At 41.5% G+C, this 25,290-nt stretch overlaps 2 protein-coding genes across 8 annotated transcripts in view; both read right to left on the bottom strand.

Moving 5' to 3' along the window:
- Positions 1-18,808, bottom strand: part of LOC133481828 (SLIT-ROBO Rho GTPase-activating protein 3-like) — a 41,974-nt gene extending 23,166 nt beyond the window's left edge. The window contains exons 1-7 of one of the 4 annotated variants that reach the window (XM_061780991.1): positions 18,627-18,808; positions 10,689-10,857; positions 4,619-4,912; positions 912-1,083; positions 664-826; positions 369-431; positions 82-255 (exon numbers count right to left, since the gene is read on the bottom strand). In XM_061780991.1, the coding sequence (XP_061636975.1) occupies positions 82-255; positions 369-431; positions 664-826; positions 912-1,083; positions 4,619-4,688 (642 nt within the window). In that variant the 5' untranslated portion in view covers positions 4,689-4,912; positions 10,689-10,857; positions 18,627-18,808. The remainder of the gene's footprint in view (positions 1-81; positions 256-368; positions 432-663; positions 827-911; positions 1,084-4,618; positions 4,913-10,688; positions 10,858-18,626) is intronic. The other 3 variants (XM_061781011.1, XM_061781019.1, XM_061781001.1) reach the window with 3 other exon arrangements.
- A 1,533-nt stretch (positions 18,809-20,341) lies between these two features.
- The window catches only part of zgc:103759 (U8 snoRNA-decapping enzyme), a 9,817-nt gene continuing 4,868 nt past the window's right edge, over positions 20,342-25,290 (bottom strand). For all 4 annotated transcript variants that reach the window (XM_061780967.1, XM_061780977.1, XM_061780952.1 and 1 more), the window contains exons 4-5: positions 23,505-23,739; positions 20,342-23,409 (exon numbers count right to left, since the gene is read on the bottom strand). In XM_061780967.1, the coding sequence (XP_061636951.1) occupies positions 23,164-23,409; positions 23,505-23,739 (481 nt within the window). In that variant the 3' untranslated portion in view covers positions 20,342-23,163. The remainder of the gene's footprint in view (positions 23,410-23,504; positions 23,740-25,290) is intronic.

Below are 25,290 nucleotides of genomic sequence, written 5' to 3'. Positions count from 1 at the left end.
CGTCATATAAACATGTCTGTCAATTCAACTTCACGCATAATATAGAAATGTTCATGCCATGCTTAGAGAAATGTGATTTACCTTCTCCATTAATCTCTCCATCTTTTTGACGGAGCTCCGCCTTTGCCCTCCTGATTGGCCGAGGCCGAGCTCAGCTGACTTGCCAGTGTGCCTCTCTTCCAACCGCTCAGCCTCCTTCAGTTTTCCCTCAGCTATCAGGCAGTCAGTGTGGTACTGGTTGTATGTCTTCAAGGCCTTCATCACCATGCATCATGTGATGCACAGTGTACATGACCATTGTCACTTTCTTGTGCAGATGACATTATTTTGCAATATTAACATGCCAAACAACATTTTCAAATACTCACCGTCTGCAGCTCAGTGGTGACCTTAAGTAACTCATCTTGCATCTGGATTCCAACCTCTTTGCTCTGTTGGTAAAAAGAACATTTATATAAGGCCTGCCTCACACTGCGTGATGCAGTCGAACCCGATTGGACTGGACCATCACACAAAAATAAGAGTTGCCCACACACACCCGCACATTGAGCGAAATGGCTCTATGGATGGCCAGCGAGCTTTGCACTTGCACGAAAATCAAGGTATGCCACTATTTGCGCTCCATCGTACATTTCACAGTCTCGGCTCCTGTGCTGCACTCACCCGTTTGTGTAGCCGGTGTGTGTCCTCCGTACTGTGCACTAACCGCTGTGTGAGTGCGCTGCAGCAGGTGTCACCCAACGTTGAGTGCTCACGACTTTCCAAACGGGTCTGAGTCAACAAAACGGACCAGACTTGACACACCGACTGACCCCACTGCTCCTTCCTAGAGAGGAAAAGACATCCTCATTCACACCGAACAGCTCATTACTGAGAATGCATTTATGTGAAATGAGATGTTGGTTAATTACTTCTTAGTTTTGTGCGTGAACCTCTCGGTAAGTTTATCAAGGGCACGAGCATATTCGGCTTCAATATCGCCGCGTCGACGGAGGAACTCAGAGAGATCCGAGAGTTGCTGCTGTTTAACCTCTATCTGGGAGTCCAAAATCTTAATCTGGTCCGTCAGTTGAGCCCGCAAGTCTGAGATAGAGGGAGAAGACACTGCTGTTAAACTATCAAAACCAAAACAAAAATCCACATAATGACTTTCCCATATGTTTGAAAAGTATCATTATAAAACTACAGTATTTACATAACAGTTTACTTTAATTACATTAAATTAGTTTACTTACAGTAATTGTCAGGACAAAAACATATATACTAAATAAATACATATATATATAAATATACAGTATATATATATATATATATATATATATATATATACTGTATATGCACAACTCACAAAATGTTAGTGATATTGGGCTTTCTTTCTGGTGAAATTTAAGGATGAACCTAAAATGCACTATAACCTTTACAGGTGAACTTAAATCGACCTTCTCTAAACTGATCAAATGTTTAATGTTTCAGTACTTTTTGCACTACTTGCTGTTCTCTAACAAGGATCTGAACAGCAAAATTCACAACAGGTGTTTGATCCATGAACGTTTCCAAGGATGTCCACTCTATGCCTTTCTGTGACTCCTCCAGTCTCTCTGTATCTCTGTTGCAAAGTCCATCCTGTTTGAAGCCTCGTAATGGCGAGGTACTGTTGATCAGTTGCTCGATGTTCACTTCTAGGCCTTTCTGTGACACTTCCAGTCTCTCTGTATCTCCCCCTGTATGAAGAGGACTGTTTCCATATAAATTTTAATTGAACCAGGAAATGTATTGGTCAAGGCATGGACCAAATGCCTGTTGTGAATTTTGCTGTTCAGCACCTTGTTGGAGAACAGTGAGTAGTACAAAAGTTTCTGACACATTGAACAGTTGGATATATGCGTTCAAAAGTTTAGAGGTCAAATTTAGGTTCATCCTGAAATGTCACCGACTAGCCGATTATCCTAGCCTAACTTTGTTGAGTACCGGTAGTTTATATAATCACATTACTTTACTTACTTAATATGCTAAGGAATGGTTTTCAAGTAAAAATAGATTCTTAAAAATGTAGCATCTATTAATGATTTCAGACATTTGCTATCATTTGTGGCAAAAGCAATCAATGGTCATATAAGACTACTTGGCCATCTTCAGCTATAAACTAGCTTTTAGCAATTGCCTGCTAACTGTAGCTAAACTCAGCCTAATTTAACCATCGTCAGTTCAAAAAGAGCAGATTCCACACATTCCACAAATGAAGCTGCAATTTAAGGTGGAGGATTTTTAATATCCATCCATCCATTTTCTGAGCCGCTTCTCCTCACTAGGGTTGCGGGCGTGCTGGAGCCTATCCCAGCTATCATCGGGCAGGAGGCGGGGTACACCCTGAACTGGTTGGCAGCCAATCGCATTCACACTCACATTCACACCTACGGGCAATTTAGAGTCTCCAATTCATGCATGTTTTTGGGATGTGGGAGGAAACCGGAGTGCCCGGAGAAAACCCACACAGGCACGGGGAGAACATGCAAACTCCACACAGGCGGGGCCGGGGATTGAACCCCGGTCCTCAGAACTGTGAGGCTGATGCTCTAACCAGTCGGCCACCGTGCCGGATTTTTAATATAATATACTTATTTACAACTGTGGCTTCAGAAATCACAAATCATTCGCATTGACCCTGACTTGATAAAAATGTGTGCCCTGAGCAATTTCTTAATTTCATCAATTAACATGAAACCAGGCTTACATGAAAAGGAATTAGTCAAATTTAGTATTTTAGACATTCTTTGAAGAGAAGAACTAACAGACTTTTCTTGAGGGAATACTTGGTAATTTGTGTCTGACTCTCTTTCATCGAGCAATTACTTCCACTCAGGTAACTCCTTATAAACCCAAAATAACCTTCTAATACATACACGTTGGTGAGTGAACTCAGTGCTGCACATGAGCTTTGAAAAGGCCAATGAAGTCATTAATGTCTCATATCAAAAGTGTCTGCATTTCACTCTTCATCTATCGCTCACATAGCCTTTCTCAACTTTCTCATCCCCCATCCCTCATTTCCCTTCTTCCCTTCATTTTGGCCGCACGCATTCCAGGGCTGAGTGGATGTGAGGAGACAGCATCGCCAATACTGACTATAAATACATCCTTCTAGTACAGTACAGAGCCAGTGAGCCATGGTATGTATCCTCCAAAACCCAGTAAACTGTATAACACACAAATACGTGCACACACTGCTATTTGCTGCAATATGTGTGATGTCAATATTGATTCATGGTTTGGCTTCTATTAAAGGATTCCTTACAAGGTTGAAAGGTTATTCCGACAGAACATTTCACACAGCTCATCAGGGAGCTTGATACTATGTTGGTAACACATACTGTAAGTACAAATACAGTCAGACATAGTCTTTGTATCACTGGCTGCAACAGCACACTTTCACGTGTTAAAATCCACCACCGATTGCATTAGGTACACTAACACAACCTATCCAATGACATCGGAGGGAGGCCAGGACCGGACTTATGCGCTCCCTCTTACGTACTCCAGTTAGGAGGGGAGCAGCAGCATGTTGAGCCAACTGGAGACGTTTAAGGAAGGACTGGCTAACTCCAAAATAAGGTGCATTCCAGTAATCCAGCCGAGATATAATAAAGATATGGGTTACTGTTTCTAGGTGCTCCTATGCAAGGAAAGGTTTTACCGTTGCCAGCTGCCTAATATCAAAGAAACTGGATTTGACTACCCCGCCAATTTGCTCATCAAATTTAAAATCACTGTCCATTTTAAAACCCAAGTTCGAGACTGTTGCCTTTGCGTACTGTGTCAAAGGCCCCAGGTCAACAAGTGAGGATTTACAAGAGCCACTTGGACCAAACACTGTCACTTCATTTTTCTTTTCATTAAAATTTAAAAAGATGCAACTGTTCATGCTAGCATTGTCAAAATGTGCTAGTGATGTCATATAGTTCCATATTACTTTCGGTTTCCCTTGTGTGCATAAAAGCAGCTGATGGAGAGGTGGGTAATCTGCGTGACGACACAACTCCAGGTTTTGAAATAAAAAAATAAATTGAAGCCATTTATTCCTCATCTCCTCCAAGGTTGGTAGGTGATGCAAAGTCCAACTTTTAGCTTTGCATAAGATGCAGGTGCGTTATCGTTCAGTCATTTTCACAAGTTGAGTTGAGTGGGTGACTATCAACCACGAACAAGCAGGTACTTGAATAATGAGTAGCATAATCACATAACACCAATGCCTGAAAGTGACCAGCTCTTTTTTCTGCCTTCTGCCTTTCGTTGGCTATTCTAAACAATCGACAAACCACGTAGATGTCAAACGGAGACTAGGTCAAGACTCATTTTGACCCATGTTATCCATAAAACAGTGGAAAACATTGCATTTTGATGGCATGAGAACTTTAAGTACATTTTAGAGTCTATATTTAAGAACAGAGTCTGAATACTATTGCCAACTCTGCCTGTTAGGCAGTGTTAATCCCAAAAGAAGCATCATTATCTTCATCGAGGCAGAAGTTTTGATATAGGACGCTGTGATATTATACCGAATAAAGTGTCTGGTGTGTGGATATGGCACAAAATAATCATGCACACATGCCCGGTGACTCACCTTTCATCTGAGATTCATACTCGGCCAGACTCCCCTTCTCCCTCCTCAGTTTTCCGTGTGAGGTCATCATCTTTGCCACCCCCCTGATGCTCGTCTGTTCTCTCCTACCACTCCCAAGCCTGGCGTTTTCTTTTAACGTCCCAGTTGCCTCTCCTTTAACCTTCCAGCCTCAGTGCCTTGATTGACCTACTGCCTCATACAGCACAGCGGCATCAGCGTCGATTGGCCACACTCGCCAGGGACGTCAGGCCGGTTTGTTGTGTCCATGGAATGCCGATCCATGGGCGGATTGGCCTTAATGTGGGATATAGAGAGAAGAGTATCATGTTTAGAAGATATGCATGGATAGGAGTGGGCAGCTGGAAGAAAGAGAGTGAGATTTACATCGAGAGAGCGGACAAATGAGTCCAGGGCGAGAGCAAAAGGGATAGTGACACCAGAGAAGGGAGATTTAGTTGGATGGACAGTCTGATGGGGGTCACGTCAAAGAATGGACAGTGGATGGACACTGTGATGAGGAGGGTGATGACGGAGGAAGAATGGAGGAAGGGAGGGGGATGGAAGGATGAGAGAAGATCAGTAAGAGCAATAACGAAGGACATTCAGTGACTCAAGGTTAGCCCATAAAAGTAAAACTCAAACAAAACAAGAAACAGCAAATTATTTATTTAATTAATTAAACACTATATATATATATATATATATATATATATATATATATATATATATATATTTATAGGCGGCACGGTGTAAGACTGGTGAGCACATCTGCCTCACAGTTCTGAGGATCTGGGTTCAAATCCTGGCCTCGCCTGTGTGGTGTTTGCATGTTCTCCCATGCATGGTAGGTTAATTGAAGACTCTAAATTGCCCGTAGGTGTGTGAAGTCCAAATGGTTGTTTGTTTATATGTGCCCTGCGATTGGCTGGCGACCAGTTCAGGGTGTACCCTGTCTCTCCCTTAGAGTCAGCTGGGATAGAGTCAGCATGCCCGCGACCCTAATGAGGACAAGCGGTACGGAAAATGAATGAATAGGAATATACACACAGGTATATATATATATATATATATATATATATATACACAGAAAGTACAGAAAGTATTCAGACCCCCTTAAATTTTTCACTTTTTGTTATTTTGCAGCCATTTTTCCTCATTACAGAACAACTCCGTGACTATTCTTGAAGGGCCCAGCCAGAACCCTGACTTAAACCCAATTGAGCATCTCTGGAGAGACCTGCAAATGGCTGTCCACCAGCGTTCACCATCTAACCTGACAGAACTGGAGAGGATCTGCAAGGAGCAATGGCAGAGGATACCCAAATCCAGGTGTAAAAAAAACTTGTTGCATCATTCCCAAAAAGAATCATGGCTGTATTCGCTCAAAAGGGTGCTTCTACTAAATACCGAGCAAAGGGTCTGAATACTTATGGCTGTGTGATATTTCAGTTTTTCTTTTTTTGATGATTTTAGCAAATGGCTGCAATATAACAAAGAGTGAAAAATTTAAGGTGGTCTGAATACTTTCTGTACGCACTTTATATATATTTACATACATACACACATATAGTGCTGCAATTTTTTTTGGCAGTTTCCCCACTTTAATGTTTAAGGTCATCAAGGAAATTTAAATACTGTATCAGACAAAGATAACCCAAGGAAATACAGTATAAAATAAAGTTTTATAAATTTCATTTATCAAGGAAAAAAACAAATGTTCACATTTCCACAAAACTGAGAAAAAACCTGAAAAATATTTTATTTTTGTTATATTTAATTGGATTAAAATGTGTACAGCATGCCCTGCAACTGGCTGGCGACCAGTTCAGGGTGTAGTCCGCTTTTCGCCCGAAGTCAGCTGGGATAGGCTCCAGCGCCCCGCGAGCCTAACCAGGATAAGCGTTGTTGAAAATGGTTGGATGGAAAATGTGAACAGATTAATTTTTGGATTGGCCAGTAAGTAACCTGCTATTAACTACAGTAACTAACATATAAACATAAGATAAATATGGAGTTTAAAATTTTTTCAGTGATGTATTTTGTCTTTTTGTTTAGAGGAGGATGTGTCAGAGCAGGAAGTGTCATGTTGTAATGGTTGGTTCAATGATAAATCCAGACAGTTGAGGAATCATACTACCCATTTTTGTTTTAATAAAATGGATCAAAATCATCACGGTCTGTTTTTTTTTATCACCTCTTTAAGTTTACTGTCAAACTAAACATACAATAAACAGGATTACATGCATGTATTTTATAATTCCATTTAGCTTAGTGTTAATAAACAACGCAAAACGTCGTAGGCGGTTTAACGAATAGCATTAGTGTCATGGTGTTACAGACTGTAAGCAATTGATATTTGAACAATAATGGTAAATCACACAGTGAGATGTCATGTAAAAATATTAATAAGAATATGTTCTTTATCATCTGCGAAGAACAACTAATATTTCTACACCTTACAGAGGAATTGTGACGTCTCCTTCATGTACAGTATATCGTATATCTGTATTATACTGCCTCCAAGTGGCCAAGGTGCGCACATAAGAAATAGCAGTCAAATGTCCATTAAATTGAAGCAAAAAATGTGTCAAAAACTGTTTAATTCTTTACATTCCCTCTATCCAACCATCCATCCATCCATTTTCCACCGCTTATCCGAGGTCAGGTTGCGGGGGCAGTAGCTTTAGCAGGGACGCCCAGACTTCCCTCTCCCCAGCCACTTCATCCAGCTCTTCCAGGGGGATCCCGAGGCGTTTCCAGGCCAGCTGAAGGATGTAGTCTCTCCAGCGTGTCCTTGGTCGTCCCCGGGGTCTCCTCCTGGTGGGACGTGCCCGGAACACCTCACCAGGGAGGCGTCAGGGAGGCATCCAAATCAGATGCCCCAGCCACCTGAATTGGCTCCTCTCGATGTGGAGGAGCAGCGGCTATACTCTGAGATCCTCCCGGATGACCGAGCTTCTCACCATATCTCTAAGGGAGACCCCGGACACCCTGCAGAGGAAACTCATTTCGGCCGCTTCTATCTGGGATCTTGTTCTTTCGTTCACAACCCACAGCTCATGACCACCTTCTTTACCACAACGGATCGATACAAAGTCTGCATCACTGCAGACGCTGTACAGATCCGCCTGTCGATCTCCCGTTCCATTCTTCCCTCACTCGTGAACAAGACCCCAAGATACTTGAACTCCTCCACTTTGGGCAGGATCTCATCCCCGACCTGGAGAGGGCATGCCACCCTTTTCTGACTGAGGACCATGGTCTCAGATTTGGAGGTGGAGGTGTCATTCCCTCTAATTTTGTAAAACTGTATGTTTTTATAAAGTAAAACCCCAATTCCAATGAAGTTGGGACGTTGTGTTAAACATAAATAAAAACAGAATACAATGATTTGCAAATCATGTTAAACCTATATTTAATTGAATACACTACAAAGACAAGATATTTAATTTTCAAACTGATAAACTTGTTTTTAGCAAATAATCATTAACTTGGAATTTTATGGCTGCAACACATTCCAAAAAAGCTGGGACAGGGTCATGTTTACCACTGTGTTACATCACCATTTCTTTTAACAACATTCAATAAACGTTTGGGAAGTGAGGACACTAATTGTTGAATCTTTGTAGGTGGAATTCTTTCCCATTCTTGCTTGATATACAGCTTCAGCTGTTCAACAGTCCGGGGTCTCCGTTGTCGTATTTTACGCTTCATAATGCGCCACACATTCTTAATGGGAGTCAGGTCTGGACTGCAGGCAGGCCAGTCTAGTACCCGCACTCTTTTACTACGAAGTCACACTGTTGTAACACATGCAGAATGTGGTTTGGCATTGTCTTGCTGAAGTAAGCAGGGGCATCCATGAAAAAGACATTGCTTGGATGGCAGCATATGTTTCTCCAAAACCTGTATGTACCTTGCAGTATTAATGGTGCCTTCACAGATGTGTAAGTTACCCATGCCATTGGCACTAACACAGCCCCATACCATCACAGATGCTGGCTTTTGAACTTTGCGTCAATAACAGTCCGGATGGTTCTTTTCCTCTTTGGCCCGGAGGACACGACGTCCACAATTTCCAAAAACAATTTGAAATGTGGACTCGTCGGACCACAGAACACTTTTCCACTTTTCATCTGTCCATCTTAGATGAGCTCGGGCCCAGAGAAGCTGCCGGTGTTTCTGAGTGTTGTTGATAAATGGCTTTTGCTTTGCATAGTAGAGTTTCAAGTTGCACTTACGGATGTAGCATCGAATTGTATTTACTGACAATGGTTTTCTGAAGTCTTCCTGAGCCCATGTGGTGATATCCTTTACGCATTGATGTCGGTTTTTGATGCAGTGCCGCCTGAGGGATCGAAGGTCACGGGCATTCAATGTTGGTTTTCGGCCTTGCCGCTTACATGCAGTGATTTCTTTTAACCTTTTGATATTATGGACCGCAGATGATGAAATACCTAAATTCCTTGCAATTGTACATTGAGGAACATTGTCCTTAAACTGTTCGACTATTTTCTCACGCACTTGTTCACAAAGAGGTGAACCTCGACCCATCTTTGCTTGTGAATGACTGAGCAATTCAGAGAAGCTCCTTTTATACCCAATCATGGCACCCACCTGTTCCTAATTTGCCTGTTCACCTGTGGGATGTTCCAAACAGGTGTTTGATGAGCATTCCTCAACTTTCTCAGTCTTTTTTTCCACCTGTCCCAGCTTTTTAGGAACGTGTTGCAGCCATAAAATTCCAAGTTAATGATTATTTGCTATAAACAATACAGTTTATCAGTTTGAACATTAAATATCTTGTCTTTGTAGTGTATTCAGTTAAATATAGGTCAAACATGATTTGAAAATCATTGTATTCTGTTTTTATTTATGTTTAACACAAAGTCCCAACTTCATTGGAATTGGGGTTGTATAATATAATATAGTGCTATTTTTTGTTTTTGTAAAAAAACACATTACAAATCTTTGTTGGGTTTGATGGGAAACTGGAACAGATTAATGGTATTACCATTCATTTCAATGAGAAAGATGATTCAATGAGCCTAATGAAGTTAACATTCCGTTTAATATAGCATGCTTACTATAGATTGTGCCAATTTGAGGTCTGAAAGTGGAGTTATGATTCTGCTGCTTCTCAGTGCAAGTGCGAATCTTTTCTAGTAAAATACAGGACCAAGGGCAACCCCAAATTATTTGTCTTATCACCTTTAACAGAAAGTTGTGATGGAGCAGTTTTTCCAAATTAAATATAGTATATAAACATATATTTATTTTGCATATCTTTACCTAAGGCGGCACGGTGGACGACTGGTTAGAGCGTCAGCCTCACAGTTCTGAGGACCCGGTTTCAATGCCCGGCCCCGCCTGTGTGGACTTTGCATGTTCTCCCCGTGCCTACGTGGGTTTTCTCCGGGCACTCCGGTTTCCTCCCACATCACAAAAACATGAATTGATTGGAGACTCTAAATTGCCTGTATCTGTGACTGTGAGTGCGAATGGTTGTTTGTTTGTATGTGCCCTGTGATTGGCTGGCTACCAGTTCAGGGTGTACCCCGCCTCGTGTCCGATGACAGCTGGGATAGGCTCCTGCACGCCCGCGACCCTAGTGAGGAGAAGCGGCTCAGAAAATGGATGGATGGATGGATATCTTTACCTACACTGATGGATTGGTTTTTGTGTGTTTATTAAATTAAAGGTGAAGAATGTCAAAGTGACGCCTTCTTTTGTTCTATATGTGGCCCTCAAAGAAAAAAGTTTGGATGCCCCTGTCTTACATCTTCTGTGAAACATGAACTGACCATCTTACATATGGACTGACAAAAATAATTTTCTTTTACTTGTTTAAGAAGTTGAATCTTGCAGAGGTTTTGTACTGTACGCAGTTAAAAGCACACAGTGCAGTGAATTACAAGTAGTGTGGTGCGAAAGCACAGGAAAGGCTCAAAAATTGTAATTCTGCAAAGTCCAGGAGGCACACATTCCACTGGAGTCAGTTTGTTTGAGTGTTTTGCACAGGAGGTAAGCACAGACAACCACACACACAACAAAAAGGGCAACAACTCACCACATCCTGTGTCTCAACAGGTTTTCGCACCCTGCAATGAGAGGAAAAGTCTGCCAGTTTGACAGCAAGTTTGACTGTTCCTCATCAGTTGGCCCACATCAATGAATGAACTAGCGCAATCTTCTGTGTGCGCTTTACAAGCAATGTGTCTTGAGTAGAACGTTGCCACCTTGCAGAGAAGGAGCATTAGTATTATGATTAAAAAGCTCCATTACAATTTCCCAGACAAAGCTCAGCTACAGAAAGAATTTGAAAGTTAATGGAGAATTAAAGTGAACAAATGGAGTGATTTCCCACTGCTGGCGAATTGTGAGGACATTGAGCCCTTGGACGAGGCTCACAGGCCTTCATCAGTGAGCGCCCTTAATCAGGAACGATCCAAGCAAACGTTAAAGATCTGCCTGGGAAGGATTTAGCAACAATCCTGAGGTGAAACACAAAAGGTCAAGAAATACACCCTATTGAAAATGTTTGTAGGATTTTGTACAGAACGTAATACAATGTAATTACTGTAGTAGAGCATGGAATTTCTAGTTTGATTTAAAATATAGGGTTTTCATTGCAAAACACAAGGCATGTTTTAAGGATTTGGTTGTACATGCACACACATCACATCTCTCAAGCTGACTAGCAAACTAGTCTAACTGAATTAGACTTTTGTACAATTCTCTAAGAAGTTCATACCAAGGTTATCATATGCATCTTCCCATAGTAAAAGCCAAGGTTATCAGAAGAAAGAGACCATCTAAAGGTGACTCTAAAGCATATTAAAGACAAGAAAGGAAACAAGTATGGCTCACACAGATACGAAAGGGATTTTCAACTGTTAGTGCAAACGGAAAAAAGTGACGCGTCATTAGATATAACACAGGATGTGTTGTAAAATGGAACAAGCAAGAGGGACATTTTATTTGATTGTATGGTGTATTGTGAGTGTGTATTTCCTGACACAGACATAAGTTGTGATGTGCAACTATATACTAAACTTGTGTTATACTGGTTGGGAAATGAATTAACAGTGTAGTCTGTTCTTTTGCCATAAAATATTAGAAGCTCAAAGGAAATTTACCAAAACGTTACAGTATTAAGCGCAGCAGTAACTTGAACTTGCCAAATGGTACAGGCTCGCTGGCTAGACCCCCCTTGTGGGTGGAGGGGGCCGGCCCCACCCGGGCCCACCCTTCCTCCATGTGCTGGCTCAGCAACTGCATACACCAGTTGACTAAGATGCATGTGATATGGTGTTTATTCACTAATAAGTTTGCTAGACACACTAAAGGCTTTAATTGCTTGTGCTGGTACCACTAATAACAGCACAGGTTATTCTAACGTAACTCAAACTAACTCTAACTCTTTTCCCACAACCTGTCCTGCCCTTTTCTGTCCTCTCTCATCTTGTTCTCGGTGAGTTATTGCATGTCCTCACCAGGTGCCCCCACGCCCTCATCCACAAATAATAACACGATTTGACTTGTAATGTTACTTGTGTTCAAATATCTAGACTGTCTCACTGTGGTTCTGCTCTGGTTCTCACCCCTAGTCCCCTTGTCCGTTCTGTCCCTCTGGCTGTCCCCTAACACCCTTTTCTGTTCGGCTGCATGTTCAATAAACATCAGAATAATTTTAAAAATTTCAAATAAGCAGAGGGAGTATTTCAAATTCCCCTGTTGCACAACAAAACTGTTCCAGCACAAAGGCATACAGATCCACCATTCTGCAAATCCATGTAGCTGAACAGGACAGATTTAAAAAATAAAATAAAATTAAAAAAAAAGAACTTGCAAAATCATGACAACATTTTAACTTCAATGTTAAAATAATATGCCTAAAAAAACTTATTTCAAATTGTAGCAAAATACAGTGGTGACTTGACTTACGAGTGGAATTCGTTCCATGCTTCTAAGCTAAAACACTTGTATCTCTAATCATCTTTCTCCATTGAAATGAATGGAAGTGCCAATAATCCATTTCAGCCTCACATTGTGCTGCTTCTGGTGCGATAATAGTAATACTAGTCATTTTTTGCAGAGGATAAAGAATATGTCTGTGAATACCAAATGCTATTCATTAGCCAGTCTATGGCATTTTGCGTTGTGTGTTTGCATTAACCTAGTGGAGATTCCTAAAGCAAAGTTGTTCGGTTGTTTAAAATACAATGTCCGTGTTTAGTTTGACAGTAAACCCCAACTGGTAGTGGCAATAAACAGCTCAAAGCCACTTTTTGTGCTGCTTGTTGTGAAGTGAATTGAGTTGAGTGTGCTGCCACCAACACTTGCTCATACATCTCATTTTCGAAAACTCACAAGTCGGGTCAGTCGTAAGTCAAGGCACCACTATATTGTGTTTTTGTGAGCACTGACTGATTCCCTGATACATGTAGATATTCCGGCACAAGTCACATTTCCAGAGTTGTTTTGAATTCGCAAATGATGACTCAATGACTTTAAAAAAACTGAAGTTAATGCATCATATTCAGCAAGTTTTAGTAAACTGTCACTGCAGATGTTTGCACGTGCAGGAGGCCAGTTATCCAGTTTGAATTTACTGTAGTAATATGCAGTAATATTCAATTTTAATTGGAACAAAAAATGTCACTTGATTTTGAATCTTTCCTACAGCTGCATTGTCTCAAACAGCTACAAACTCCCACGAGTAGAAAATAAGTTGTAAATTAATTTATCCATCCATCTATTTTCTGTACCACTTTTATGGTTCAGCCTCACGGAGAGCTAGAGTCTATCTCAGCTGACTTAAGGAAAAAGGTGGACTATATACTGGACTAGTCGCTAATCAGTCATCAAACCTTTACTCAGTAGGAACTAAACACACACTGCCTGTACAGAAGTCGAGTGTACCACTTCACCCTCATTTTGACTCTGTTGGAAAGTCGGTTTATTATTTGAGTCAACTCAATTTTCTTAAGCACTGAAATGTTACAAATATGTATGCTGTTGTACATTCACTGAGGTGAGACCCTCAATGTGTTTGGCTCACTGATGAGATTCTCAGGGGGAAATGGGTCCTAGCCATAAACTCCTATCTCCTGTCTGCTAGGAAGTCTTTAAAGTGCCCCCAGGAGTGTGTTCTAAAGACTAGTATGCATTCCTTGATGGAACCTTTTAGCCATAAATCTAAGCAACGGCTCATTATCTAAGTAGAGTGATATTGAATGAATATTGACGAATATGAATAAATATGGCGGCACGGTGGACGACTGGTTAGAGCGTCAGCCTCACAGTTCTGAGGACCCGGGTTCAATCCCCGGCCCCGCCTGTGTGGAGTTTGCATGTTCTCCCCGTGCCTGCGTGGGTTTTCTCCGGGCACTCCGGTTTCCTCCCACATCCCAAAAACATGCATTAATTGGAGACTCTAAATTGCCCGTAGGCATGATTGTGAGTGCAAATGGTTGTTTGTTTCTATGTGCCCTGCGATTGGCTGGCAACCAGTTCAGGGTGTACCCCGCCTCCTGCCCGATGACAGCTGGGATAGGCTCCAGCACGCCTGCGACCCTAGTGATGATAAGCGGCTCAGAAAATGGATGGATGGATGAATAAATATTAAATATTATTATTATAATATTATAGGAATATTGTTTTTCACTTTATTCCCTCTTTGACTGGCATTTATGATTAGTGGGTATTCTTTTGACAAATTCACCACCGTTTTGGTGGCCTCAACATGCTTGGAAACTCACCAATTATTGCAAAAGTGTATATCTTGGTAAAATGTATGCATTTTAGAGGTCCTCAACATAACCCCACAAAAGTCACTCAGTAGCGTCCTCCTGAAAATTTGGGAAACATTTCTCAGTCTCAGGGAAAACGGTTAGCTAAGAAGAAGTGGGACACTGAGAGGACCGAGGAGAGGCGAAAGGAATACATTGAGATGCGACACAGGGCAAAGGTAGAGGTGGCAAAGGCAAAACAAGAGGCATATGATGACATGTATGGCAGGTTGGACACTAAAGAAGGAGAAAATGATCTATACAGGCTGGCCAGACAGAGGGATAGAGATGGGAAGGATGTGCAGCAGGTTAGGGTGATTAAGGATAGAGATGGAAATATGTTGACTGGTGCCAGCAGTGTGCTAGGTAGATGGAAAGAATACTTCGAGGAGTTGATGAATGAGGAAAATGATAGAGAAGGGAGAGTAGAAGAGGCAAGTGTGGTGGACCAGGAAGTGGCAATGATTAGTAAGGGGGGAAGTTAGAAAGGCATTAAAGAGAATGAAAAATGGAAAGGCAGTTGGTCCTGATGACATTCCTGTGGAGGTATGGAAGCGTCTAGGAGAGGTGGCTGTGGAGTTTTTGACCAGCTTGTTCAATAGAATTCTAGTGCGTGAGAAGATGCCTGAGGAATGGAGGAAAAGTGTACTGGTGCCCATTTTTAAGAACAAAGGTGATGTGCAGAGCTGTGGCAACTATAGAGGAATAAAGTTGATGAGCCACACAATGAAGTTATGGGAAAGAGTAGTGGAGGCTAGACTCAGGACAGAAGTGAGTATTTGCGAGCAACAGTATGGTTTCATGCCTAGAAAGAGTACCACAGATGCATTATTTGCCTTGAGGATGTTGATGGAAAAGTACAGAGAAGGTCAGAAGGAGCTACATTGTGTCTTTGTAGATCTAGAGAAAGCCTATGACAGAGTACCCAGAGAGGAACTGTGGTACTGCATGCGGAAGTCTGGAGTGGCAGAGAAGTATGTTAGAATAATACAGGACATGTACGAGGGCAGCAGAACAGCGGTGAGGTGTGCTGTCGGTGTGACAGAAGAATTTAGGGTGGACGTGGGACTGCATCAGGGATCAGCCCTGAGCCCCTTCCTTTTTGCAGTGGTGATGGATAGTCTGACAGATGAGGTTAGACTGGAATCCCCGTGGACCATGATGTTTGCAGATGACATTGTGATCTGCAGTGAAAGCAGGGACCAGCTGGAGGAACAGTTAGAAAGATGGAGGCATGCACTGGAAAGAAGAGGAATGAAGATTAGCCGAAGTAAAACAGAATATTTGTGCATGAATGAGAGGGGTGGTGGGGGAAGAATGAGGCTACAGGGAGAAGAGATGGCAAGGGTAGAGGACTTTAAATACTTGGAGTCAACCGTCGGGTCCAAGCAGGTTGGAACGGGTGGAGGAAGGTGTCAGGTGTGTTATGTGACAGAAGAGTCTCTGCTAGGATGAAGGGCAAAGTTTATAAAACAGTGGTGAGGCCAGCCATGATGTATGGATTAGAGACAGTGGCACTGAAGAGAAAACAGGAAGCAGAGCTGGAGGTGGCGGAAATGAAGATGTTGAGGTTCGCTCTCGGAGTGACCAGGTTGGATAAAATTAGAAATGAGCTCATCAGAGGGACAGCCAAGGTTCGATGTTTTGGAGACAAAGTTAGAGAGAGCAGACTTCAATGGTTTGGACACGTCCAGAGGAGAGAGAGTGAGTATATTGGTAGAAGGATGATGAGGATGGAGCTGCCAGGCAAGAGAGCTAGAGGAAGACCAAAGAGAAGGTTGATGGATGTCGTGAGGGAAGACACGATGGCAGTTGGTGTTCGAGAGGAGGATGCAGGAGATAGGCTCTCATGGAAAAGGATGACGCGCTGTGGCGACCCCTAACGGGACAAGCCGAAAGGAAAAGAAGAAGAAGGGAGCCAGAAATTGAACAGGAAGTTGGTCATTTTGGTTGGAAGTGGCCATTTTGGGAAAATTCCAGGGCTTGTACAATAACAAACTCTGACTGGTAATTCACCTAAATAGGCACATTCATTAAATTTAGTCTTACTTTCATGACAGCGCTAGAAAAAAAAGAGGCTTGTCGAAGGGTTTTTTAAAATTATTATTAGTTTTTTTAACCTGTCCTGTTCAGCTGCATGGCCATGCAGAATAGTGGATCTGTACGCCTTTTGTGCTGGAACAGTTTTTCTGTGCAACGGGGAAGTTTTAAATACTCCCTCTGCTTATTTTTTCCATCCATGCATCCATTTTCTGAGCCGCTTATCCTCACAAGGGTCGCCCGGTGAGGACAATGCAACAACTAACCAATAGGACAAAATGAGAGAGGACAGAAAAGGGCGGGGCAGGACAGGACAGGATGTGGGAAATGAGCAAGGCACTGCAGTGGGATGCTTTTATGGTGGTCTAAACACCTGCAAGAACCTGTGAGTTGATATCTTAATATAACCTGTGTGATTGTTAGTTGTTCCAGCATAAGCAAAGCCTATCGCGTGTCTATGTAATTTAGGAGTAAATGAAGACCACACCACATGCATGTTAGTCAACTGGTGTACGCAGTTGCTGAGCCGGCACATTGAGGAAAGGGAGTTCTGGTCACACTCAGATGTTATTTACAGTATGTTCCTTCAGAAGGTTTCCAGCCACGTTCATTCCTATCAGATACATAAAAACACATCGCAGGGATGACTCCTTAAGGGTTGTCGTGCAGAACTAAACATCCAGCAGTAACCAAGGAACCTCTTGAAGAAGAGCAGCAGGCTGACCATTTTTAATCAAAAGCTAGAAATGAACAGCGATGGATCTTTTTTTTCCTTTTCTTACAAGGTGCCTTTGGCAAAGCACCAAAATGCAACTGAAGACAGAATAAAAGCATTTTTTTACACATAGCAATCAAAATTTATCAGATTCCTGCTGTGGTTTAAGTGGAGGATCATTTACAGTGTTTGTTTGTGGAAGGCGTAGTTGAAGGCTCTGGTAGAAGGTACGGGGAAAAAAAGAGTGAAACAGAAACAGATTCTGACGGTTGGGCACTGTACAGGGTGAGAGGCTTATGTCCCTTGCTGAAAGCACCACTGTGACAGACCAATTAGAGGTCCATTTCTTTTAATATATTTTAGTCTCCGAGCAAATTACTGTAATCATGGCTCCAATTGCTTCTCTCGTAGGTGTTACATTTTTTTTCTAAGGGTGACAGACATTAAAATGAACTTTTACAGCTCAAAGATAATGTCAGTCTAATCAATTTTCAATGCAAAAATAAGCGTAATCTTTAAGTTATGTTTTCCACTAAGCGGCACAGTCCAGTTCAGCTCAGTTCAGCATGAATTAGAATGGAATGGTGAAAGCTGCATCATCCAGACCAGTGATTCCCAGCCAGGGTGCCATGGCACAATACTGTGCTGTGAGAGATCATCAGGTGTGCCGTGGGAAATTATCCAATTTCCCTTAATTTGCCTTGTATTAAAAATGATTCATTAATTACAAAAATATGGTTCCTTGAAAAGCGCAATATAATTATGAATTTTATTTTTTTATTATTATTAATGTAGCACTGGTTGGGGGTGCACTTCCTGGGCACTGTCCAAATGCCCTTGAGCAAGGCCGTTCAACACCAAACTCTTCATGTCACAGAACTATCAGCTCTACTTTATGTATTTAGCATTGTTTTTATTTACTTATTTTTACATTATTATATATATATTCACTGATTTCATGAGCATTGGTAGTTTAAAAAAAATTTGAACAATACGCGTTTTTATTGCAATGCAAAGCATAAAAGCAAAAACAAATACCACTCTTATGTGATATCTGCTTATTTAGTTTCCTCTAATAGATGGAAAACAGCATATATGCTAGACAGGGGCTGCCAATTTAAGGATGAGCTGATGTGGTGTGTTGACTTCTATTGACAATTGCCATAAATCACCTCCCGTGACCAATGAGAGACTGTGGCACTGCTCCACACAATGGCCACAGCGTAATTACACAAGCACATACACGCACACACACACACACACACACACACTGAACATATTACATAATGGAGTCAGCGTGTGTCACCTAGAAATGCTTTTAAAACACTAAACTAAATACTGCATAAATACAACGTCATTCACTTTACATGTACACAAGCATCCACCCTCATGTGTAAACACATCAACCATCCCATCCCATCACACACGCACACGCACGATGGTTGTCAGCGTTGCATACCTCACTTTGTGCGCCTCTGTTGTCTCTTTCTATCTTTTCCTCAGATCTCTCCTCCCATCCCTCCTTCTCTTCATCGCAAAGACAGCAAGAGAGCCGTGTGTGTTTGAATCTGACAGATTCCTCTCAGCTCAGTACTCTCCTACCTCCCCTCTCCCTCCCTCATTTCTCTCTCTCTCTCACTCGCATCTCAGACTCAAAAACAGCCCTCCCTCCCCTCTTTCTTCCTTTCTTCCGATCCCCTGCCAAATACGCTAAATAGCCTCCCTCTCACACCACAAACGCTTCACTCCTCCCATTCCCTCCCTCGCCGCCTCATGAAGCCACTCAGGCCACGCCTCCACACTTTCCTCTCCTCGGGCAGCTATAAATACCACTGCTGCTATGAATATACCATCTTTCTCTCTCAGCATCCCTCGTTCTTGTTCTACCTCCCTCCCAACATGCATCCATCCATCCATCGTTTGCACTGCAAACACCCCCCACCCCACGTCCATTTCTCTCACTCTCCCGAATGTTATTCTGATGACCTTGTATTATTCACCCTCACATGACTTGCACACACACACACACACACACACACACACACACACACACACACACACACACACACACACACACACACACACACACACACACACACACACACACACACACACGACATATTTGCCGTCTGCCATGTCGGATGCAGAGCGTCACAAGCAGCTTATACTCATTACAAGACTGCAAACACATATGCTGCAGACAAACGCATTCTTCATTTACTTTACTAATGCAGCTAAGATTAGTCTGTCATTGTGAGTGACAGCTTTTACACCATAATGGAATCATACATCACCTTGGGCGACATATTTACGATTCAAGGGTATTTCCTGGACTGAATGCAGGGTAATAAACTTGAACTCAGAAATGCTGCATTTTATATGTACGCGGTGGGTAGTACACTCGGATAGTGTGCATTGTCAACATTACGACGGCAGCATGGCTCTGCAACAGTCTGGGAAGGAGGTTACTAACATGTGGTGCAGGCGTCTCATGTGCACCGAGGGTACACTTAAAACAGATTCAAATCTTCCGCTGCAGGCTATATAGCATGTCACGCACGTAATTAATCCGCCGATTGCCCGGCAACGTGCTCTAACTCTTAAAAACGACACTGCCAAAAAAAAAAAAAAAAATACAAAACAAATCTCAGACGCTCAAATCCAAGAAAGGAAGGGCGGGTTCTCTCTGACTAATCGGCTATTTTACTTTGAATATGACCATATCGCTGCCGACCGAGATCTCTTATGTAGTTCCTTTGTACTTTTATTTTTATTGCCATGAATTGTTTGAATTAGGGCTGCAACAAGAAATTTACAATATTGATAAAACCAAATTTAATTATCGATTCGTTGTGTCCCACGATTATTATGTCAGCCACCCATTGCATCGGGCGGCTATTGCGTCACTCGCGGAGTGCACTGGGGCACGTGACCCCCCACATTTTATCCTCCTTTTTTTTTTTACACTATGTTCCCCGATGTGTGCAAAAAGTGCCGTCAAAGTACCCTTGAGATACAAAATTCCGGTATCAATTACTTATTGCCTTGCAATAAATGGAGGCACTGATGAGGAGGAAGCGAGCGCTATAACTATGGCGTAAGGCATACAGAGTGGATGTGTGCAGACTGATACCGATAGAAAGATAGCCATCAATTCGCCAAACAGGCAAAACGTTCTTGCTTCAAGCAGTTTATTTGTCACTCCTAGTCGTAGTATTTTGTAAAACGGACACATACACACACATACAGATAGACATGCTAACAAACAATTAGCACCTATGCTAAGGTAATTATTAACCTCCAATTAAACAAAACTATATAATAACGATTAATGAAGAGACAACTGCGTCAACACAGTCCAGACGGTATTACCTAATAGAAATACTAACACATTTTATGCTAAATTGTGTAAAAACAGATTTTTAAAAAATTAAGAATGTGCGAATTGCGGCACATACTACAGTAAAACTGGGCATGAAAATACATTTTTTTTATTTTAAGTCTGGTAGGACTGTTATTGAGCAGGTTGACCTGCTAACGGTAGGTTAATTGAAGAATCTAAATTGTCCGTAGGCGTGGATGTGAGTGCGAATGGTTGTTTGTTTATATGTGCCCTGTGATTGGCTGTCAACCAGTTTAGGGTGTACCCCGCCTCTCGCCCGAAGATAGCTGGGATAGGCTGCAGCATACCCGCGACCCTAGTAAGGATAAGCGGTGTAGAAAATGCATGAATGGATGGACGTATTCCTAAAAGAGCTCTGGGATGTTCGTGCAGCAACTTGCCTGTGGGCTTTTCTGCAGTCAATTTGAAATGAGGTCCTGTTTTTGAATAAAAACAAATTTCCTTATCAGACTATTCCATTAATGGAGAAAATATTCGACCGACTAATCGATTATTAAAATGATGGTTCGTTGTAGCCCTAGTTTGAATAAACCATGATATTAGCATAATATGGGGAAAAAAAGACTAATTGCTTACATAGTTGTGTTTCTGGCATCAGCTCCCTGCTTCCAAAAATGTGTCTATAAGCGGGCTGTTCAGAATTTTCAAGTTTACGTACTTATGCCACACTCAGTTTCTCCGCCCATGGTTTGTTATATATAGGCTGGGCCAAAAGGTAAGCAGAGTTGCAGTGATAACACAGATTAGCATTAGCTAACAGTGTTATAAGTGCGAGCTTCTGATAACTGGCACATACTCGAATGTTTGACGAGGTTGTCGCCGTGGGTTTTTTACCCATGTGTCCTCTCCAGCACCACATGTACGTATCCGCACACTAATTGAAGAGTCTAATTTCGCAATTTGGTGTTGGAAGTACTCCTCCTACAACTACAAATGTGTTTGTGACTGTTTGAGGACAAGTAGCCGCTTGCCCAATGAAAGCCATACTCGACTCGGTATTGTGTTGGAGGTAAGCACAATGTCTCATTTTCATGAGAATAAGCTGCCGCTTTCCAAAACAGAGTGATATCAACCAGTGACCTAAGTAGATGTGCTGCCATTCTTTATACTTTATATATTTTGCGAGAAGAATGCCAGAGACATTTTATTAAGGCACCTGAAAACTGTTTAAATGGTGAAAAATGTTCTTATTGTGTCATTTTAAAGATACCACAAAGTTAAGTAATGGTAGAATTAAAAAAGAAAGTGTTTACAATCTCTGATCGATGTTGTGCTGCAGACTTTTATTGAGCACAGGAAGAGTACATGATTGTAAATGTTTTGTATTTTTGCTCAAGCCCTCCCCCTACAGATGGACACTAGTGTATGTGCATTTGTTCAGAGGGAAACACATGGTCACCACCGAAGAAGCCAAGCCAACTCATATGGTATCAAAATAAGGGTGTACCAAATCGTCCCAGTATGAAACGAACTCAACTGTACAACCTTATTATTTTTTTATGATAGGAAAAAATGCCACTTACAAAAGAGAACAACATGTAAATAAATCATGTATTGCATGCATCTCTTTACTACCATATTCAGACGTTCTTTGGACAGGTGTATACCAGGGGTCATCTTTTTAAAACTGAGGGCTAATTTTTGAGTACTGATCAATGTGAAGGGCTCCCAGTTTGCTTCTGTAATAACAAATTTGATCAAATTATTTGGGTATAAATCATATCCTCATTTTTGATGCACCCTGGTGCTTGTTTTCAGAACACTAAGGTTTGGACATGAGCTACAATACTGACCTTTGAACTTAGATATATATTTTTTAAAGACTGTAATTTCCAAATTGACATCAATGCAAGTGTGATTTATAAAAGAACAGCCACAAAAAATGAACACATCTCACTGGTAATCTATTTTTGAACAGGCCTGCGAGCTCCTCATGTGGTCCTTGGGGGCTACTTGTTGGTGACCGCTAATGTACACTATATAGACGCACCTCACGATCAATTTATGAATAACGGGGGATTTTTCTAGACTCCTTAATTCACATTTAATTTTATTTCTACACATTACCAAGACATTTTGGACAACTCTACAGGTGCATTTCAATAAATTAGCATATCATAGACAGTTCCTTTATTCCAATAGTGCAATTCAAAAAATGACACTATTATATAGATTCATTTAACACAGGAAAATATTTTTTAGGACTTTAGAATATATATATATAAATATATATTTTTTAACTAAAAATAATTTAGTTTCTTATGTAATATTCTAATTAGTGGAGATGACAAATTTGGGGTTTTTGTTCACTGTAAGCTATAATCACCAAAATTATGAAAAAGAATAGAAAATCTGTATTTCACTCTTCAGGTAGTGAATGTTTTAATACAGTACAATAATTAATTTAATTTAAATTTTTGAAGTGAAATACTGAAATACATAAAATTTTCCAAAATATTCAAATTTTCTGAGATGCACCTGTTTGCTACCTGCTTTGTTGAAACAATTCAGGTAAGGCCCTTTTGTGTGTCAGGATAAGTTTGGTGTTACCATATTGTGACTGTACCCATGTGTGTGCTTGAGTAACCATTATTCAAGAGTGATCCCTCTTGGCCTCAGTCAGCGCAAGTGCTGCTTGCAGGTCCACTGCACCAAGTGCATGCGTCTTCAATGAGTGCTTGAGGGCTTTGTGCAGGTCCTCGGGGGCAAGCAGGTGGAGGCGCAGCAGAGAGTCGACCAGCTGGGTGCGAGCACTCCCGATGAACGCATGCGACAGGAACGACGAGAGGCCACCCCCGCCTTTTGTAGTGTAGAGGGGGACTCGGACCATCCCCAAGACCTTGACATAAGAGAAAAAGAGGCGATGGGGGACATGGCATTGGGAAAATGGCTGAAATCTGTCATTCTCGAGGGAACAGCACCCATGCACACTACCTCCTGGCCATGATCTTTTGCTGTGGAGGCAGATGCTTGCTCCACCTCCTTAATCTGCTCCTCCTTTAGCTTCTTCACATAGAAGTGAGTGATGAGACGGGGGGACGAGGTGGTTCCAGTGGCATAGCGAGCATCCGCATGATCGTCTTCAGATATAGAAAGAGTCACACCCAACTCCTCCTGTAACTCCCTACAAAGCCCCACCTCCAAGCTCTCCTGTGATTGATTAACAAACCTAAGGGGGTCGGAAGAGAGGTGGTCAAAGTTTAGAAATAAAATATCAATGCACATCAACAATTTGGGGCCTATTGCTCTTCAGTGACCCCCCACAGGTGAGATTGGTGTTTTACCCAAGAATCACCTAGAAATAAAGCATTTCTATTCGATTACTTTTCTGATGGAGACAGTGAAATACAGTATTTCTCTCCCACTAGGCTTTGTAAAAATTGCTTAAGAGGGATTTGAGGGTGTGCATTTTTGCTTGCAAGTCTATTAAAGCAATAATATGTAGTCATGAGACCTTAAAATGGAAGCTTCCTTTAACAAATGCATGTTAACTGTTGGATTTATTTACCGCAGCAATACTGTATGTATGCTGTATGGTACTGATTAGCCAGGAAAATGACATGTATTCTCATTTTGCCGTCCTTTTTTTCCCTCCTACGGTCATCATCACAATTTTTCATCACTGGTGGCCTTCTTTGGTGGCATTTGGAATAATATTAAATAAAATATATTTTATTGATCATTAGATTCTAAAAAAGGTTTAATTTTGAAAATCAGGTGCATCTGCCTGTGCCTCTGTCAAAACGCTCTTCATGCAATACTGGAAAAATGTAAGCCCACAAGCTGGCAAAAATTTATAAAAACTACAAACGTTGTTTGGAGAGATTCATCCAAAAGGGGAGCAGGCCAAATAATGAGACTATCAGACAGTATCGGCAGCCCAACTTAAGGTATGTGTTTCTTGTTAGTTGACTCACAAGCACAAAAACCCGCTCTGCGAAATTTGTCACGACAGGCTCGCAAATGAGGCATTTGTCTCATCAAATCTGCTTCGGCACATGGAGCTCGAGCAATAGAAACATGAGTTTGGAATTTTTTTTAAAGAAAAAATAATAATTACCCCGATATGGAACAGGCTCTTTGAAGAGAGACACGCACAAGCCTCCCACACATTACGACAACAACATATAATTGTAATGGTGAGTTGCATATATAATTTGTTTAAAAAAAGAAATGTCTTCACGTGAAACAGGTACGTGGCACAAAACAACGGTTGGGGATCGCTGTTAGAGATGCTCACTATTCGCTAACCTGAAGTCTGATGACACATGTCCTGGTCTCACATGATAAGATGCTTGATGGAGGCTCTGGTTCTGGATCTTGCATTAGTTCAAGATCAACTTCAGAACAGTAGATACTCTATCTTTAATTATTGCATTTAATCGCAAATTGCCCACTTATGCAATCTGCAGAAATGCAAACACCAAAGGCATGAAAAAGGTCACAGAAAAAAAACAAAAAACATTGTAGCGGGGGTCTGGAGGATCCCCTGGGCCCTCGCAGAGATTTTTTTTTATTTTAACATAAATTAAGCAATCTGGAAGATTCTGAAGAGTACAAAAAGGCAAAAATCCACAAATTTTTTGTTCATGCAGAGAAACATTTATGTACACCGCTAAAGTACATGTTGATGCACAAATTTAAGATTAAAATAAAATTTGCCTCATTTCGTTGCCTTTTTGTTTTGGCCTCCAACTTGAGCCAGGTCAATCTCCACCTG

The sequence above is a fragment of the Phyllopteryx taeniolatus genome, chromosome 1, assembly GCF_024500385.1.
Source record: "Phyllopteryx taeniolatus isolate TA_2022b chromosome 1, UOR_Ptae_1.2, whole genome shotgun sequence".
Classification (NCBI taxonomy): Eukaryota; Metazoa; Chordata; class Actinopteri; order Syngnathiformes; family Syngnathidae; genus Phyllopteryx; species Phyllopteryx taeniolatus.
The sequence above is the reverse complement of the archived record's forward strand: the minus strand, read 5'-3'. Positions and strand labels throughout refer to the sequence as shown.